Source organism: Lepus europaeus, chromosome 6, assembly GCF_033115175.1.
Source record: "Lepus europaeus isolate LE1 chromosome 6, mLepTim1.pri, whole genome shotgun sequence".
Taxonomy (NCBI): domain Eukaryota; kingdom Metazoa; phylum Chordata; class Mammalia; order Lagomorpha; family Leporidae; genus Lepus; species Lepus europaeus.
The window spans coordinates 66,069,687-66,089,026 of record NC_084832.1 but is presented as its reverse complement, the minus strand read 5'-3'; the positions used below and the strand labels follow the sequence as shown (position 1 = coordinate 66,089,026).

At 39.5% G+C, this 19,340-nt stretch overlaps 1 protein-coding gene and 1 pseudogene across 1 annotated transcript in view; one reads left to right on the top strand and one right to left on the bottom strand.

Moving 5' to 3' along the window:
• LOC133761680 (phosphatidylinositol 3,4,5-trisphosphate 3-phosphatase TPTE2-like) overlaps positions 1 to 19,340 on the top strand; it is a 59,298-nt gene that overhangs the window by 17,319 nt on the left and 22,639 nt on the right. Inside the window, exons 12-17 of the mRNA XM_062194269.1 lie at positions 3,874 to 3,935; positions 5,206 to 5,286; positions 8,282 to 8,387; positions 10,032 to 10,123; positions 13,084 to 13,176; positions 19,043 to 19,113. Of these exons, the coding sequence (XP_062050253.1) occupies positions 3,874 to 3,935; positions 5,206 to 5,286; positions 8,282 to 8,387; positions 10,032 to 10,123; positions 13,084 to 13,176; positions 19,043 to 19,113 (505 nt within the window). The remainder of the gene's footprint in view (positions 1 to 3,873; positions 3,936 to 5,205; positions 5,287 to 8,281; positions 8,388 to 10,031; positions 10,124 to 13,083; positions 13,177 to 19,042; positions 19,114 to 19,340) is intronic.
• The window catches only part of LOC133761678 (cellular tumor antigen p53-like), a 41,149-nt pseudogene continuing 22,996 nt past the window's right edge, over positions 1,188 to 19,340 (bottom strand).

Below are 19,340 nucleotides of genomic sequence, written 5' to 3'. Positions count from 1 at the left end.
AGGCAACCCCATGTGTTTGGGTCCTGGTAAAGCTCCTTGGTTGCATCACAGCATGTTAGATGGCATCATGGTGGGAGGGATGCATTCGGTTAGCATGTGGTACTTATATTACCTTCTTCATAGAAAGCTGCTGGATTCTGTTGATAGTTTGGTTTATGGTTCTTGTATCCGGGCCATGCGTATGATTGGCTATTCTTTTTTTATTTTCCCTCATAATGTTAATTTCAACTGTTGGCTTCACAAAATGAACTAGGTTGTATTTCCTTTCTTTTTTATTCTCTGAGTCTGTTTAACTTGGTTATTATTTTTTTTTTTCTCCTTAAATGTAAGCTAGAACTCCCTAGTGAAGCCACATTGCCCTACAGTTTTCTCTGTGGATGTTTTCAAGTTGTAAATCAGATTTTGTTAGATATAGGATTGTTTAAAACTATTTCTTGTATCTATTTTAGTTAGTTGTATTTTCCCAAGCATTTGTCCATTTTATCTACAATTTTAAATGTCTTTGCATCAAATTGTTCAACATATAATCTTACTATTCTAATATCTACAGTGTGCTTCCCTTTTTATTTCCTATGTATCTTTCTTGATGCCTTGTCTTTATTTTCTTTTATTAGTTTCACCAGGGATTTTCTTCGATTTTATCAATCTTTTCAAACTACCAAATTATTAGATTATTGTTGGTAGCTCTTTTTTTTAGTATTATTATATTAGAGGGGAGAGACAAAGAGAGCACTGACACTCCCATCTGCTGGTTCGTTCCCCAAATACTCAGAACATCAGCCCTAGTAGTAGCCAGGAGCCAGGAATACAGTGCTGGTCTCTCAATGTGGATGGCAGGAATCAAATTACTTGAGCCATCACCACTTCCTCCAAAAGTCTGTATTAGGAGGAAGCTGGAGTCAGGGGCCAACCAAGCTGTTGATCAGTAGCCTCCTTTTCAGGAAACTTCGTGCAAGAGGTAGAAAAACTCCTCTTTGGAAGTACCTGGCTTAGAATAGTGTTTACAATGACAGACTAAGAAAGCAATTTAGCGGTTCATTAAACATTTTTTAAATGACAGAAAATTCTGTGCATCTCAGGTAAAAATAAGTTTGGAATTACATAAAGTAATTAGGTTCAGTGTGTACTAAGTAAAAAGCTACAGTAATTAAGGAAACATATTTTTATTTATTTTTTTGAGACACAGAATGGTAGTCAAGTTTTATTGTAAAATAAGAAACTGATATAAAAAGGGGATATAAAAAGGGAAGAGAACTGGGGTGACAAATGCAGATGTGCCTTGCAAGGTGCAAAAGAAATTGACCCTGAGCATTGGGGGGAAAGTGAAACAGGTCTTAGTAGATGCAGATGGTACATGAGATGGAATCCTCCAGGCGTAGGATGGGGCAGGACTTCTTTCAGGTGCCATTGTCACTAAGAGGCTGGGCAGGATTTGGCTGCACAAGCACAGAACAGGTGCCCAACCAGTGAAGCTGTCAACCCAGCCAGCAGGGGCAGGGAACCAGCACCCACAAGGGTGCCACATACCAGCCACCCTATAATAAAGGGTGCTTTCCGGGCCAGCCACACAGCATTTCATTAATCCTCACAGCAGACCCTGTGAGGTAGGCATGATCAGCATTTCATGAAGTTGTGGCCACATCCCTGGTCTTAGCACAGCGGGAGGGCTGGGCTTCCTACCCAGCCTAGGGCTGCTTCTCAGAGAATTTTTTTCCCCAAAACATTCCTCACAGTCAAAATTTTAAAAGCTAAGGCTGGCCCATCCTAGCTCCCATTGCCCCTCCCTTCCTCCCAATACCATCAGTGCAGGCCAAGGCAAGTGGAAGAATTCCTGGGAGTTCTAAGGCACACCTCTACCAAGTACGGTTCAAGCACCTGAGTCCCAAAATGTCAAGGTAGGAGGGCATGGGGGTCGTCAATGTGGTCAGAGGGTGAGACATCAGTCTGAGTTGGGCCCCTCTCTCTTGAACATTAGTTTTTTACTGCAGGAGGTAGACTGCCCCTTCTTGGCCTTCAGGTAGCTGGAGTGAGCCCTGCTCCCCCGGGGCTCCTTCTTGGCCTTGGCATCCTTGAGCTCCAGGACCTCATTCAGCTCTTGGAACATCTTGAAGCACTCATGCCCACGGATCTTAACAATGAAGTATTCTCTATCAAGTGGCTTTTTTTTCTGGGGAGAGGAGTCGGTGGTGGTGGTTGGCAGTGCTCGTTTAGAGCTCCCAGGGGGCAGCTCAGGGCAGGACTCCCCTTTCTTGCAGAAATTTTTTTCCTCTGTGCTGTGGTCCCTCCCAGGACAGGCACACACTTGCACCTCAAAAGCTGTTCCATCCTAGCTGGTTCCTTCTGGAATCTTCCAGTGTGATGAGGGTGAGGATGGGCCACCAGTTCATGCCCCCCATGCAGGAATTGTTACACATGTAATTATAGTGGATGGTGGTACAGTCAGAGCCAACGTCGGGTGGCTGTAGGGCACCACCACACTGTTCCAGAAGGTGTTTCTGTCATCCAAATACTCAGCACACAGATTTCCCTCCACCCAGATGAGATGCTGAGATGGGGGCCAGATCATCGCTATTGAAACAGCGCTCATGGTGGGGGCAGTGTCTGACAACTTCCTTCGTGTGTTGAGACTTCTAGGCAGGGGTGTTGAGTCGACCCACAGCTGCACAGGGCAGGTCTTTGCTAGCTGCTAGGAGAGCTTGTTGAGGCAGGGGGAGTACGTGCAGGTGACAGACTTGGCCAGTCCTCTGGAGAGCATGTCACAGCCCCGGACGCCAGGTGCCCCCGCAGCCCAGTGGCTACCTGTGCCCTTGACAGTGGCCCCCAGGAAACAACATGTTTTTAAAGTTAAATTTTGTATGGCAGATGAAAAATAGAAATTCAAATAAAACTCGAGAAATTTTGAGGATAAATGACATGAAGCATAAGGTCGAGGATTTGCTTTAAAATGTAACAGTGGAAAAGAAAGGAGATGGCACAGAAGAAGAGAGGATAGAGGAGAGGGGAGGGGTAGGAGAGAAGCAAGGAAAGAGGAGAGGGAAATTAACCAAGTTCAGCAAAATATCAGTAATTACAAAATCAGGAAAAGTACATGAGGGTTCATTATCCTGTTCTGTATGCTTTCATATGTTTAAAAACTTTTGTACTACAATTAAATACTCTATGGAAGAAACAATGAGTATTGCAAATGCTAGAAGCCATTTTGAGTTGTGATCCTGGTTTTATTCTTTTTTCTAAAAGAATGTTTAATTTATTTGAAAGGCAGTGGCACAGAAAGAGAGAGGGAGAGGCACAGAGATCTTCTATCAAGTAGTTCACTCTCCAAATGGCCACAATGACCAGGGCTGGGGCTGGCTGAAGCCGGGAGCCTGGAACTCTTCCTGGGTCTCCCCCATGGGTGGCAGGGGCCCAAGTACTTTGGTCATCTGCTGAATCCCCAGACTCATTAGCAAGGAGCTGGATCTGAAATGGACTAGCTTAACCTGCTGTGCCACAACTCTGACCCCTGTTTTTAACTTTTATAGATATTTTTATTTATGTTATATGGATCATAGAGTATAGAATTAGTTCCTAATTAGCAAGTGAGGCTTTAGCCCTGGAGTCCTAAGCAGAACTGACTGCCTCCAGTGTGCTTCCCAGCATCTGTGATTCAAGACAAGTACACATGTGCACAAGTGTATCATGTCCATTTACAGAACCAAATTCCAGATACAACCATAAAACAGTGAAATATCTTGGCTATTACTAAACTATTTTTGACAAGCACATTCAGGGTGTAAAAAAGTCTATCAAAAACACACTCTGGATACTTCTGAGTGTATTTTCATACTAAGTTCTACCATGAACTAGCTTCTTAAACTTACTTTTCTTTTCTAGGAAGAACTGGGACAATGGTCTGTGCTTGCCTCATTGCTAATCAGATCTTTGGTACTGCAAAGGTATGAAACATGTTACTACAATCTGTCTTGTGCTTACTGAAATCGCCAATTCTGAAACATCACTGCTAGGATGTTATGGTGACTCTCTGAGTCCCAATGGTTAAGTGAAACTGTAATTGCAGAGTGGGTCATTAGTATTGGTTGGCTCCTCCTTTGTTTCATATCCACTATGAAATTAGTAAATGACTACTTCTTACTCTGGACAAGGACTAGGGCAAAATGTGTGAGGCATAAAATTTAAGGGAATATCAAAAATCTCAGTAGTTAGCATAAATAATTTTAAATCAATATTTTAAAAATAAAAATGAATGCAAAAAAAATCATGATGTATACACTATTAATCTTTTAAATACAGGTGGGATCCAATAGGAGCAGGATTAAGTGAGGTCAGTAAAGCCAAGTTATACAAATGCAAAGTGTTACAGGACTTCCTCATGAGAATAATATCCAGATTAATTAGATGCATTTTGCAGAGGACCTTGGCTATCCTTAAAATTGCTGTATATACACAAAAGGCCTTGCTTTCCCACTCAGAGTCTCTCATGGTTAATTACTATTTTTGCATAGTCAATATACATAATAACTGTAATCTGTGGAAATTACTGAGAAGAGAAGGTGAGTTGTTCCCATGTCTTAAAGCAGGGCTCATTTTTCTGCCATATTTTTTAGAAGCTGCCACTGAAGTCCCTACTTCCAGCAGCTCTGGTCTGCTGGCCTGCAGTAGAGAGAAGAGGAGCTGAGGGTTATGCACAACAGTCAGCTCTCTAATCTAGCCACTTCTGTCCTATAATTTAAGATACACAAGTTTGGAAAATAGGTGTTTAAGTCATACATCATTATGTTTCAGTGAGTTGTAAAAGCAACTTACTGAATAGTGTTTCACTTCTAAAATGGAAATTAGAAAATATCAATGTGTGATGGATGTGTGTGTATGCCCATGTCTGTGTGTATATCATGGGTTTACTAAAGTGGATTACAGTTTCATTTTCTTTTCATCTTAGTCTTCTCATTTGTATACTGGAAGGTAGAAAGAAGAGTTGGATCAAATAGTTTCTAAGGGCATTCTAGTTCTGAAAGTCCACGTATGCAGGAATCTTTGAATGAGACATATCTTTGATGTAGCCTTTTTAGTACTGTTATTTTGAGTAGCCTCTCTTCACAGAATGCTCCCCCTTAAGGAAATAATGTGTCCTTAGAAACTTAAAAAACATCTACTGTGGGAAAGGGAAGATTGCAGATGAACCATTGTTATGTTGTTCCTTTTCTATAGGAAAGTCTTGCTTATTTTGCAAGTCGACGTACTGATCACACCATCAGTAGTAAATTCCAAGGAATTGAAACTCCCTCCCAAGTAAGTTTTCTTTTTAAAGGGGCACTTCTTTGGGGGGAGTGGGTTAAGATTAGCCCCTGACACATGGTTTCACTTTAGACTCTTCTCTGTTGGATATCAGGCAGTGGCCCTTGGGTGCCCTGCAGCAGGCTTTAACTCCTCCTCAGGACCAAAAGCTATACCTCAGTCGCTGCCCATGCTTGAGGAGCAGTGGGTCCTCCCTAGAGCATTTGATATTTGTTGTGTACAGAGTTCAGGAGTTGATTACTTTCCTGTAATAGGCAAGTCTAATACCTAAGATTCCAGGCCCCTAATGGTTTCAGTTGCCTTTGATTTCCCCACAGAAGAGAGTGGTTGAGGAGGGAGAGGGAATGTCTATATTTTGATGGTTAAATAAAAAGGAAAATAGAGGCCGGCACCGTGGCTCACTTGGTTAATCCTCCACCTACAGTGCTGGCATCCCATATGGGCACTAGGTTCTAGTCCTGGTTGCTCCTCTTCTAATCCAGCTCTCTGCTATGGCCAAGGAGGGCAGTGGAGGATGGGTCAAGTGTTTGGGCTCCTGCACCCCCATGGGAGACCAGGAAGAAGCACCTGGCTCCTGGCTTCGGATCAGCGCAGCGTCGGCCATAGCAGCCATTTGGGGAGTGAACCAATGGAAGGAAGACCTCTAATATACCCCAAATGCTTCTAAACTTAAAACTATCTCATTTAAGATTTATAATATTGATGTGGAGATTGCTGAATTTTTTCCTTTTAAAAAGATTATAGATAGTTTCAAACATATGCAAAAAAGACAATTATACAACAAATCCATTTTTACTCAACATGCCACTTTATCTCATAACCAACCAATCATGGTTTATTCATTCTCTCTCCTCTCTATTCAAATTCCTCAACCCTATTCCACTCTGTTTCACCAAACCTGGGTTATTCTGAAGGAAATTATAGCCATGAGTTCATTTTATCCCACAAGTATTTTGGTATGACATCTAACATAAGGTCTCAAGAGAACCCAAAAATCTTAATACCATTTATCACATCAAATACTGTATGCCTTATAAAATCTTAATAATTTCAAATTTTGAGTTTATTTTTAAATTTTCATAATTGTCTAAGATACTTAGAAAACTGTTTCAGTTACAATACAAACAAGGCCCATACATATCATTTGGATGCTACCTCTCTTAGGTCTCTTTCTGTTTCTGTTTCCCATCTCATGTTTATTCCTTGTGATCTGTTTATTGCAGAAGTCAAAACATTTATCTGATAGAGTTTACAACAATCTAGACTTTATTGACACATGCTAAGGGTTTTATATTCTTTACCTAATTTAATATTCTCAGTAACTCTGTGAGTAGGCACTATTATGAATCCCATTTTACAGATTATGAAATTGAAGTTCAGAGAAATTAACCACTAGAACCAAGAACTCAAATCTAGATCTGTCAAATCTGAAGCCCAGTATAGTCCATGCTGTGAACAGCTTCTATTTATTGTTCCCCTAAAACCAAAGTGAGAGCTGATTGAGAATCTTTAGGGAGATGTGAATGTAGCTATAAATGAGAGACTTTGAGTGAAGTGATGGCAACTGAATAACTACACTGCGCTTTGAAAGCAGCACACAGTAACTTCTCGCCCTAGATCTTTGGTTAGGACAAAAGAATTCAGCCTTTACTAATACTTTTCTCCCATACCCAAGCCAAACAAGCAAAAAACAAGATATACATACACCCTAGGATAAAAGTAATACATCAACTTACTGAAGTCCATCTTTAATCACGCTATTTCCATGCTCAAAATCCATGATGGCTCCCTGCTGCCAATAGCAACTATATGTTCTAACCTGGCTCTCAAGATCTTCTGCAATTTGATTTTTCAAATTTTTTCTTCATTAAGTGCTGTCACATATCCTGTGCTCTAAGACAATAAGACCCTTTGCTATTTCCCAGCTTCTCAGCACTGTGTGTCTTCATGCCATGAATCTGGTGGCAGGAGCCAAGGGTATGTGAAATGTAGCTCCTTCATTGACTCTCCCCATACATCTCCCTTTCTCCATTTCTCCTTTAGTCCTGCACAGTTATCCTGACTTTAGTCCAGAACTAGCACACCATATGCTACACCTGAATGTCTTCTGATCCACTGGGATAGCAATAGAAGAACTCAGCTGCAGACTTCAGATTTGAGAGCTCTCTTGGCAAGGCCCCGGGGAAGAGGTTCCTTTATGTCAAGTGATAATTCTCCAGACACCATCACATTCTGACCCTCCCAGTGGGCCAGTCTCCTGGTCACATTACATCTATCCCTGAGTTAAGAACTTGCATGAGACTATCTCATGGCTGCTCTTTCTCATAGAAAGTACAACACTTAATTTTATTAAACTTCCCAATGGGAAAAGAAGAATCTGTGAACTTCTGAGTCCTGTTGGTTCAGTGCCAGAACTGTTCAACTTCCTTAAGAAAGACTCAAGGACAGACTTTGTATGAGTAAGTTTATCACAGAAAGGATGAAACCAAGAAAATTCCAGAACTTCTTTGCAAAAACAGAACTGAGAAAATGATAAGTAAAGAAACTCTAGCCGGCAGAGGTAAGGTAAAAATGCCCAAGAATCTACCTGAGAGATGCAGGTCTCCTCCTGAGTTTGCAAATACCATTCTTCCATTATCATAGGCTATTCTTCACCCAATCACAAAGCTTCCTGTAACTCAGTCACAACCTTGCTTCTATCCACACATGGATAATGTTGTAGTCTAAAACACAATCATAATTATAAGCACCCTATAAGCCAGACCTGATTCCTTTCTGGTTTCCTCCCATAGCACTTAGTTCAGTATTGTTTCCTAAGGTAGTTTTGAGGCCACATACATAAAAACACTCTGTCTTATAACAAAATCCAGCAAGTGATTTCTTAATTTCTTACTGCCCTTACCAAGCTCTAAGTCCTGCCCTCACAATAGGAATTTCTGATTTTCAGCTTTTCTTCCTCATGTAACCTGAAGCTTTTGTTTCTTTGCAGAGCAGATATGTTGGCTATTTTGAGAATGTGAAAAATCTCTACAACTGGACTCTCCCACCAAAAAAAATCCTCACACCATACAAAATTATCATTTCTTCAATTCATAGTAAGTGTTTTTGTATAATTGAAAAACTGGACAGAAGCAACAATGTTCCCATTCTTTGGGAAGATTTGCTTGTGGATATATACAGATGAGCTTTACTAGTACTAGGGCATCTAAAGAAATCTTTGTGAGTTTTAAACCTTTTAAACCATTTCAGGGAAGTCATGGGCATTTCAGCTTAATGAAGTTTTAACACCTTTCTCTCATAGGAACAATGAGAGTAAAATAGTTTCTCAAAATTCAAAGCCTAAAAATCATTTAAAAATTTGGGAATTTTTGTGTCAGTCTGATATTATATCCTAAGATTGTGTCTTCTTTCTTAATACCACTTTGGGTTTTATTTAAACCTTGTAGAAGGGGCCAGTGCTATGGTGCAGTGGGTTAAAAGCCCTGGCCTGAAGCGCTGGCATCCCATATGGGCACCGTTTCTAGTCCTTGATGCTCCTCCTGATCCAGCTTTCTGCTATGGCCTAGGAAAGCAGTAGAAGATGGCCCAAGTTCTTGGGCCCCTGCACCCACGTGAGAGACCTGCAAGAAGCTCCTGGCTTCCTATTGGCACAGCTCTGGCCGTTGTGGCCATCCAGGGAGTGAACCAGCGGGTGTCTCTCTGTCTCTACCTCTCTCTTTAACTGTCTTTCAAATAAATAAAATAAATCTTAAAAAAAAAAAAAAAAAAACCTGTAGAGACAATGCTTACAACTGTAAGGTGCAGATCTAGAAAAAATAAGGAGTTGCTCAAATTTACAACTTCTAGTTATTGTAGGTGAAGTTGTGTGGAATTTTATGGCATGATTTGCTTGTCTCAGACTAACATGAAATAGAGGCTTGGAAAACCTCAATCTCAGGGGCCAGCATTGTGGCACAGAAGGCTAAACCACTGCCTACAGTTTTATCATTCCACTTAAGTGCTGTTCCAAATCCAGATCCCTGTGGGTGCACCTGAGAGAGCAGCAGAGGATGGCCTGAGTGCTTGGGCCCCTGGTACCTACAAGGGAGACTCAGATGGAGTTCCAGGCTTCTGGCTTCACTGTGGCCCACCCCTGGATGTTGTGACCATTTGTGGGAGTGAAGCAGTAGATGGAAGATCTTTGTCTCTCTCTCTCTCTGTAACTCTGCCTTTCAAACAAACAAATAAAAGACAATCTGAGATTCCAAGATCCTGGGTGTTCAGCTTTCCACATGTCTTAGTTTGTAAACCAACTCAGGAAGGACTGTTGGACAAGTTAAAATTCGTCCTGCACCCAGGTAAATAAGTGGGCCAAACTTACTGGGATCAGTTTGATTTTTGAGTAAAAATATCTTTCAAATGGTTGTGACAACAAGAGAAAGGAGCTAGGGAGACAGAGGAAAAAGTGTGAGAGGCTCTTAGATGGGTAATGTCTGTGACTGCACACTTTCTCCAGCTTTCATTGTCTTTGAGCTCTTTCCTCTGCAAGATGTAGAAAAGTGATAATGCAAACAACTTTTCTACATAGAAATGCAAATTGGATATGTTCAGTGGAATGCAATTGGTTACTAGCCCATTTGCATCTAGTCGTGGGTTCATTGCATCATTTACTATATGCCTGTCAGTGCGTGGTACTTTGAACCAGCTAGAATATTTTATTGTTTCCTCATTAGTGTGCCTATCTTTTTAATTTTATACAGATGTTGGAAAAGGCGATGGAAGTGACCTAAAAATTCAAATAGCTACAAAACAACAGACAGTCTTTTCATGTTCATCTTCTAAAAACTGCAAGGTAAGAGAAAGCATATGAATTGAAAATTCTGAAGTTTTTTTAAAGCTCAAAGTTAAATCAACATGTTGGCCTTCTGAACCATCACTCACCACAAAGAAGATGTTATGCTGCTTTGTAGTTACCACCTAACATGGAAACCATAAGTTTAGATGCAAACCAGAGCTAAGTTAACCAAATTGTTTGAAAAAAAAAAAAGGGGGGGGGGGTCCCAAGGTATTTTCTAAAATATATATCATTGTAAATTGTGGCTTTGCCTTTTAGGTTCCCACAAATGCTGAGCATTTTACCAGGAATCTATCAAGATTTTAATTTCAGATTGTAGTTATTTTTAGCCATATTTTTTTCCTCTTGGTCATTTTACCTTTTACTGTCCAGCACTAAAATTTCAAATTGTAGCATACAAGAAAATCTCCTACGGGCTTGTAAAGATGCAAATTCATCATCTGTGCCTCCAAGGTATGATTCAGGAAATCTGGAATGGGTCTCAGCTATCTGTAGATATAGCAATGCTCCAGATGACTCTAACCAACAGTTCTGTGAGTTAGTGTTATGAGAAACTATGCAAGCATATGGATGAAAGAGGAGTCTCTTTACCCAAAGCAATGGGACCCTAGTAGACAATGGTTTGCTAAAATGTTGAAGTGATGCCTAACTATATAGACTTTTGTGGAACAATAAGAAAGCTTCTTTCATGAGTCTAGAAACTGTAAACATTCAGAAGACCCTCCCATGCTTCTATTCCTGACACTAATCCTCCTTGTCCTGTCCCCCTGTGGTTTTTTTTTCTTTGCCTTTCCTAGCTGAGGGCATTCACCTGGTCCTGATCCTTGACATTTGTGTTTTCTTTTCTGTGACTACCCCACTCTTAACCTACTCTCAGCCATTCCCCTTCTTTACATTATTTGTTCTTTAAGTCATGGAACATATATTAATGAGCACTCACTGTTGCTACATGTAGAAATTACAATATGGACAGTCTTTAACCCAACAATCCAAACAGGTTAGTCAAATCCAAATTTGCCAAATGGAGCTTTTCCTCTGCCCCTGCAGATGGCACCATCATTCTTTCACTCAGGTCTTCACATGTGGTATTATCTTTGATTCTCACTTTGCCTTGTCCACCTAAATCCAATGAGTCACCAATTCCTGATTATTCCTTTGAAATTTTTCTTCATTCGCCTTTCTTTTATGTTTCCACTGCCACTATTTAGTCCATTTGCTCATTTGCTCTGACAAAGTTTCTAAACAATGGTCTCCTTACCTTGTCTTTCTTCTTATACATTGTAGTGGGTAGAGTCCTACAACATGCATCTTGAAGTATTGCTCTCATTGTGAAGAGCTGTATGTACATCAGAAGACACTCAGTTTATGCACAGTTAAAGCCAGTTAGCATCTTTGGTTCAGCATTCTTATCTGAAAAATAAAGATCACATCTCAAGTGTTGTGAGAATTAAGTTAGGTAATAAAATAAAATTAATTTGTCAACTATAAATTACCAAGTAGATGTTAATTCATGACAGTAGTCAGGACACTTTGACACATAAAATACCCCTCTCCCCAATACTCTCTAGCAACTTCACTCTTATTTCCATGGATCTTGAACTCTCAAGATACAATAACCATATCCAACCTGAGCTTATTTCCATCAGCAACTTAAGCTGCAGAGTTTTTTTTCCTTGTAAACTGGGTCATCCTCGCAGGTTCTTGGAATATAATTCTAATTTCTACTTCATGTTTCTGCTTGTCTTTTCCCTCTCCTCTGTCCCCCTCTCCTCTGTCCCAATGTATGCACTAGATTCTATTTTCAGTGCTCTCTTTTATTTATTCAAACCCTTCCATACTCAACTCAGTAGCTATCTCCTTGAAGAGTCTCTACTCTATATTGCCTAATAACACCACCCCCTGCAGTTCATAACAGCACACTCAGTCTTCACCATGTAGCCTGACATTAGTTATACTATTATTCTTTACATGCACAGCTCCCTGAAAGGATTGACTGAGTCTATATCTTATTATGCTTTTCACAGGGCCCAGCATAAGTCTTTCTCATTTTGTATACATTATATAAAAATAAATCTGTAACAAAGAAATATTTAGTATAATTCCAAATCTGTTCCTCCTAGAAAGTTTATCGTTAATCACTTCATTTAACAGCCTGCAATGGAGCTTACCAATGATCCCATCAACAACACATGATTTTGGATTAAGCATTCTGTATTGCTTCTTGAATGGCAGTGTCAACTTTAAAACTGAAGATTTTAGTGTATTATCAAAAGTGGTCCAACTTATGAAAACCATAACACATTAAACAGTAATGTTTATGTGACTAAACTTAATTGAAAATAAACCAAACACTTTGCTTTTCAAAAGTGTCCCAATATAATTTTGAAACAATGTTACAGAAATTTATAGACTCACAACTTTACAGAAAAGACAGTTTACATTTACTTTTTTAAAGATTTATTTATTTATTTGAAAGTCAGAGTTACACACAGAAAGGAGAGGCAGAGAGAGAGAGAGAGAGAGAGAGAGAGAGAGAGGTCTTCCATCTGCTGATTCAGATTCACTCTCCAGATGGCTGCAACAGCCAGAGCTGCGCCAATCTGAAGCCAGGAGCCAAGAGCTTCCTCTGGGTCTCCTAGGAATGTGCAGGAGCCCAAGAACTTGGCCCATCCTCCACTGCTTTCCCAGGCCTTCACAGAGAATTGGGTTGGAAGTGGAGAACCGGGACTCAAACCGGCGCCCATACAGGATGCCGGCACTGCGGGCCGCAGCTTTACCCACTACACCACAGCGCCAGCCCCGACAGGTTATATTTATTAATATATATAGTGAGTTTGCTATGAGGCTAAGAGTACTTGATAAATACAGAAAGGCTGGATAAGTGAAAACCACTTCAGTTTTACAGATCCCATCAGCAGCTAGATTTTTAGCTCTGAATTTCATGTGTTCATTCACAGATATTTCATGATATCGAAACTGACAGAGTCATTATTGAATTGTTGAACTGTCCCATCTTACATGACGACATTAAAGTCAGATTTCTCTCTCGGGTGAGTATTCATGAAATTACTTCTGCTGTTGTAGTTGTTTCCTCTTTTGATTGATTTTGGTTTAGGATGTCTATTACTACAAATCCCAAGAGCAGAGAATGAGAGACGTCAATCCATAACCAGGAATGAGAAGAAAGCATCATATCGTTAACATATTTTCAAAAAAGAAAAACACATGTAATCTAAGATTTTTTGCTCTTTTTTTAAAAAGTTCTATATAATTCACAGGTATTAAGCTCATTTGTGTTTTTCTAAATTCTACTTGATATATATATTATTATTCAAAAAGTTCACAAAAACCAAGGTGCTAAAAAAACATGTTTTTAATACATAGCAGTGACAACTTCTTTGTTTTATACCTTTAAAATACATTGCTATAAAGTGAATGGGACTTTGCTTTTCTCAAAGTTGATGCTTATTACAAATAGTATTCATTAACCCTATATTTAACTTATAAGAATGCCTTTCATTCTCTTTACTTGAACATATCTGCATAACATCTACTGATCAGCCATAAATTGTTGTGTTTGCATTTATTCTGCATATAACAAATTTATAATCCTCAATAGTTTCTTTTTATGTTTTTTAAACTTTTATTTAATAAATATAAATTTCCAAAGTACAGCTTTTGGATTACAGTGGCTTTTCCCCCTATAACCTCCCTTCCACCCACAACCATCCCATCTCCCACTCCCTCTCCCATCCCATTCATGCAAGATTCATTTTCAATTATCTTTATATACAGAAGATCAATTTAGTATATATTAAGTAAAGATTTCAACAGTTTGCACCCACACTGAAACACAAAGTGTAAAATACTGTTTGAGTACTAGTTATAGCATTAATTCACATTGAACAACACATTAAGGACAGAGATCCTACATGGGGAGTTAAGTGCACAGTGATTCCTGTTGTTGATTTAACAACTGACACTCTTGTTTATGGCGTCAGTAATCACCCGAGGCTCTTGTCATGAGCTGTCAAGGCTATGGAAGCCTCTTGAGTTCATCAACTCTGATCTTATTTAGACAAGGTCACAGTCAAACTAGAAGTTTTCTCCTCCCTTCAGAGAAAGGTACCTTCTTCTCTGATGGCCTGTTCTTTCCGCAGGGGTCTCACTCACAGAGATCTTTCAATTAGGTCTGTTTTTTTTTTTTTCCCCCACAGTCTTGGCTTTCCATGCCTGAAATACTCTCATGGGCTTTTTTAGCCAGAAGCAAATGTCTTAAGGGCTGATTCTGAGGCCAAAGTGCTGTTTAGGATGTCTGCCATTCTGTGAGTCTGCTGGGTCTCCCACTTCCCATGTTGGATCATTCTCTCCTTTTTAATTCTATCAGTTAGTAATACCAGACACTGGTCTTGTTTATGTGATCCCTTTGGCTCTTCATTCTATCATTATGATCAGTTGTGAACTGAAATTGATCATTTGACAAGTGAGATGACATTGGTACATGCCACCTTGATGGGACTGAATTGGAATCCCCTGACATGTTTCTAACTCTACCATTTGGAGCAAGTCCGACTGAGCATGTGCTGAACTGTACATTTCCTCCATTATTCCCACTCTTATATTTAACAGGGATCACTTTTCTGTTAAATTTAAACACCTAAGAATAATTGAGTGTTAATTACAGGGTTCAACCAGTAGTATTAAGTAGAAGAAAAAAATAGTAAAAGGGATAAAGTATTAAGTTGTTCATCAACAGTCAGGTCAAGGGCTGATCAAGTCATTGTTTCTCATAGTGTCCATTTCACTTCAACAGGTTTCCTTTTTGGTGCTCGGTTACTTGTCGCCGATCAGGGAGAACAGATGATATTTGTCCCTTTGGGACTGGCTTATTTCACTCAGCATGATGTTTTCAGGATTCCTCCATTTTGTTGCAAATGACAGGATTTCTTTCTTTCTTTTTTTACTGCTGTATGGTATTCTACGGAGTACATATCCCATAATTTCTTTATCCAGTCTACTGTTGATGGGCATTTAGGTTGATTCCAAGTCTTAGCTATTGTGAATTGAGCTGCAATAAACATTAAGGTGCAGACCGCTTTTTTGTTTGCCAATTTAATTTCCTTTGGGTAAATCCCAAGGGGTAATCCTCAATAGTTTCAATTCATATTCCTATGAAGTCATCAACCAGAACTGCCAACAAGTATGCTGGGCAACTTAAAAAGTTATTTCTTGTACCTTCCTTCATCCCCTGCTTGCTACCTGTTGGAAAAGAATCTCCTAAGTATTTAGTTGGTCACTGAGTTGAAACAAGTCACCTGGCTAGTTACCACACTGGCTGGTGACCTCCTACCTAATGGAGCGGCTCTAAATTCTCAAACAGTGAATTTCTAAGTAGAAGCAACAGTGTCATTGACCCAGGGTACTTGGGTAACATCCAGCCTCTGATTATGAAAGCACTCAAAATGTCAGAAATTTCTATCATATTCAACACTATACCATCTTCAATAAGTAGAGCGAACTATTCAGTGCTGCTGTTCCTTATAGAAATGGTAGATATTTGTTGTATAGGCCAGTAATTTGGTCTTGAGGGCTCTCAGGAGGGTAGCTGTAAACTGTAGCCCGCCCAGACAGGTCTGCAGGTGAGGTGGTCATGGAAGGTTTATACTGTGCTTTTCACAGGATGCTTCATTATCCTGGCAGATGCCTGATGCCTAAGTGCCTGACTGGGAGCAGCAGCTGTGGCTCTCCCAGGAAACCTGTTTTCTTCCCAGAATCTTTTATTTAAAGGATACAAACTTCATGCATTTCATAAGTACGACTTCAGGAACACAGGGATTTATGCCACCATACCCGCTCTGCCACCCACACTCCTACCACTCTTCCTGCTCCCTCTCAGTCCCATTCCTAATTTTTTACTAAGATCTATTTTCAATTAACTTTATATCCATCTGATTAACTCTATACTAAGTAAAATGTTCAACAAATAGTATGGAAAATAAAAGTGTTCCTCAACAGTCAAGACAAGGGCTGTTCAAAGTCATTGCATCTCAAAGTGTCAATTCCACTATAATAGATTACCTTTTAGGTGCTCTGTTAGTTACCACAGATGAGAGAGAACATAAGGCATTTGTATTTTGGGGACTGGCTTATTTCATTAAGTATAATGTTGTCCAGTTTCATCCTTTTTTTTTTTTTTTTTTTGCAAACAACAGGAATTCATTTTTTTATTCATTTTATTTTTTTGACAGGCAGAGTTAGACAATGAGAGAGAGAAACAGAGAGAAAGGTCTTCCTTTTTCCGTTGGTTCACCCCCCAAGTGGCTGCTACGGCAGGCGCGTTGTGGCCAGAGCACTGCACCAATCCAAAGTCAGGAGCCAGGTGCTTCTCCCATGTGGGTGCAGGGCCCAAGGACCTGGGCCATCCTCCACTGCACTCCCAGGCCACAGCAGAAAGCTGGACTGGAGGAGGAGCAACTGGGACAGAATCTGGCACCCCGACTGGGACTAGAACCCGGGATGCCAGGGATGAACCAACAGTAAACCAAACCCTAAACTAGTAGAAAAAAGAAAAAATTAAAATTAGAGAAAAAAAATCAACAAAATTGAATTCACAAAACAATACAAAATATCAGCAAACTGAAGAGCTATTTTTGAAAAAATAAACAAAATAGACATACTATTGGCCCAGCTAACCAAAAAAAAAAAAGACAGAGTAGACCCAAATCAACAAATAGAGATGAAAAAGGAAATGTAACAAAAGAAACCACAGAAATACAAAGAATCATCATAAGGTATCCTAATCCCCTGTTGGTGGGAATGTAAACTGGTAAAGCTGCTCTGGAAGACAGGATGGAGATACCTCAAAAATCTGAATATAGACCCACCATTTGACCCAGTCATCCCACTCCCGGGAATTTACCCAAGGGAAATGAAATCAGTAAACAAAAGAGTTATCTGTACCTCCATGTTTATTGCAGCTTGATGCACAATGCTACGGCATGCAATCAAAATAAATACCCATCAACCAAAGACTGGATAAAGAAATCATAGGATACATACACTATGGAATACTACACGGCAGTAAAGAAAAAATGAAATCAGTTCATTTGCAACTAAATGGATGAATCTTGAAAACATCATACTTAGTGAAATAAGCCAGTCCCAAAAGGACAAATACCATATGTTCTCTCTCAACTGTGAGAATAGAGCACCTAAAACAAAATCTGTAGAAGTTACATCAACATTCACTTTAAGAAAGGATGACTTGAGCTCCCCTTATCTTGACTGTTGAAGAAAAGTTTTTGCTATTCTTTCTTCATACTATTTTTTGAACTTTTCACTTAACAGTTAACCATATATATGTATATGTGTATATATATATGTATATGTATGTAAAGTCAATTGAAAATATGAGATCAAATAAGAGTGGGAATAAGAGAGGGAAGAGGAAGTTTGTAATTGTAAAGCTCTATAATTCTGCATATATTCCTGTGGACTTAATTCTAAGGGTACAGTTTAAAAACTTGTCATGGGACTCCAAATCCCATTAAGCCTGATGGTAAAAATCCCATCTTAGATGTTAAAGTGATCATATTAAGTGTTAAAGTGATTATATATATATATATATATATATATATATATATGAGATCAAGTGCCAGGTAATAATAGAATTAAAAAAGAGAATGTTCCAACATGGGAAGTAGTCCACACAGCAGACTAACAGAATGACAATCACTTTAATAACATTCTGACATCAGATTCAGCTCTTCAGGCTTCCTGGTCTGGCTGAAAAGCACATGAGAGCATTTCAGGCAATGAAAGCCAAGACACTGTGGCAAAAAATGTTCTACATGAAGGAACTCTGTGAATGAGACCCCAGCAGAAAGAATTGGCCACCAAAGAAGGATGTACTTCTCTCTAAAGGAAGGAGAAAACTTCCACTTTGCTTATGCCCTTGTCCAAATACTGACAGTTAGTGGACTTCCAAGGTTTCCATAGCCTAGGCAGCTCATGTCAAGAGCTTAAGGTGGTCACTGATAATCATACATAAGATAAATTGTTAGTTAAATTGGTTGTTAAATTAACAAAAGGAGTCACTGTGCACTAACACCCCATGTAGGACCTCTGCCCTCAATGAGTTTCATTATGAGTTAACTATAATACTAGTTCTCAGTTTGTGTATGTGTGCAAACTGTTGAAATCTTTACTTAGTATAGGTCATATGGTAGGTCTGTGTACAAAGTTAAGTGAAAATGAATCTTAATGGAGAATGAGACTGGCAAGGGGAGAGGGAGGAGCTGGTGGGGTGGAAGTATGGGTGGAAGGGTGGGTATGGTGGGAAAAATAACTATATTTCCAACATTGTACTTATGAAGTTTGTATTCCTTAAAAAATAAATTAAACAACAAAAAAGGCAGAGAGAAGAGACTGCCCATTGGCTAGTTTATGCCTCAACTCCCGACAAGAGCCATGGCTGGGGAAAGCTGAAGCTGGGAGCCAGAAATTCAAATCTGGTCTCCCATGTGGGTTGCAGGGACCCATCACCTGCTGCCTCTAGGGTGTGCACTAACAGGAGGCTGCAATCAGGAGCTGAGCTGGGACTTGAATCCAGGCACTCTTATATAGGATGTGGGTGTCCCAAGTGGCATCTTCACTGCTATGCCCAAAGCCCAGGCTATCCTTGAAATTCCTGATAGAAACAAAAGGACAAAGCAACAGCATTCTATTAGTCTCCTCCTTGTCTCTAGGTGTATTATCAAGGGTAGAGTTCTGCCTATTTAATGGGTACAGTTGTTAGAGCAATATATAGAGGAATAAATAAAGGAAAGACACCAAAGGGATTATCCTGTGGAACTAGTTCTTGGTATCAATTTTACTATGAAAATAACCATTTTTTCTTTAACCATGTCTTTTTAGAATCTCCCCAAATACTATGACAAATGTGCATTCTTCTTTTGGTTCAATACAGCTTTCATACAAAATAACAGGTATGGATATAATATAAATCCGATAGAAACAGCCTAATCTTCAATGCCTGTGTGTAAGATATAATGGCAATTCTTTTGCCAACTGTTATAATCTCTTCATTGCGTTTATTCAATGTGATTATTTAAAACCAGTATGAGACTCAACTGTTGCATGATCCTCATGGGCCATGCCAGAGAACTGTGTTCTAAGTTACAAAGGATTAAAACCAGAGCCTGAGTATGGTGAT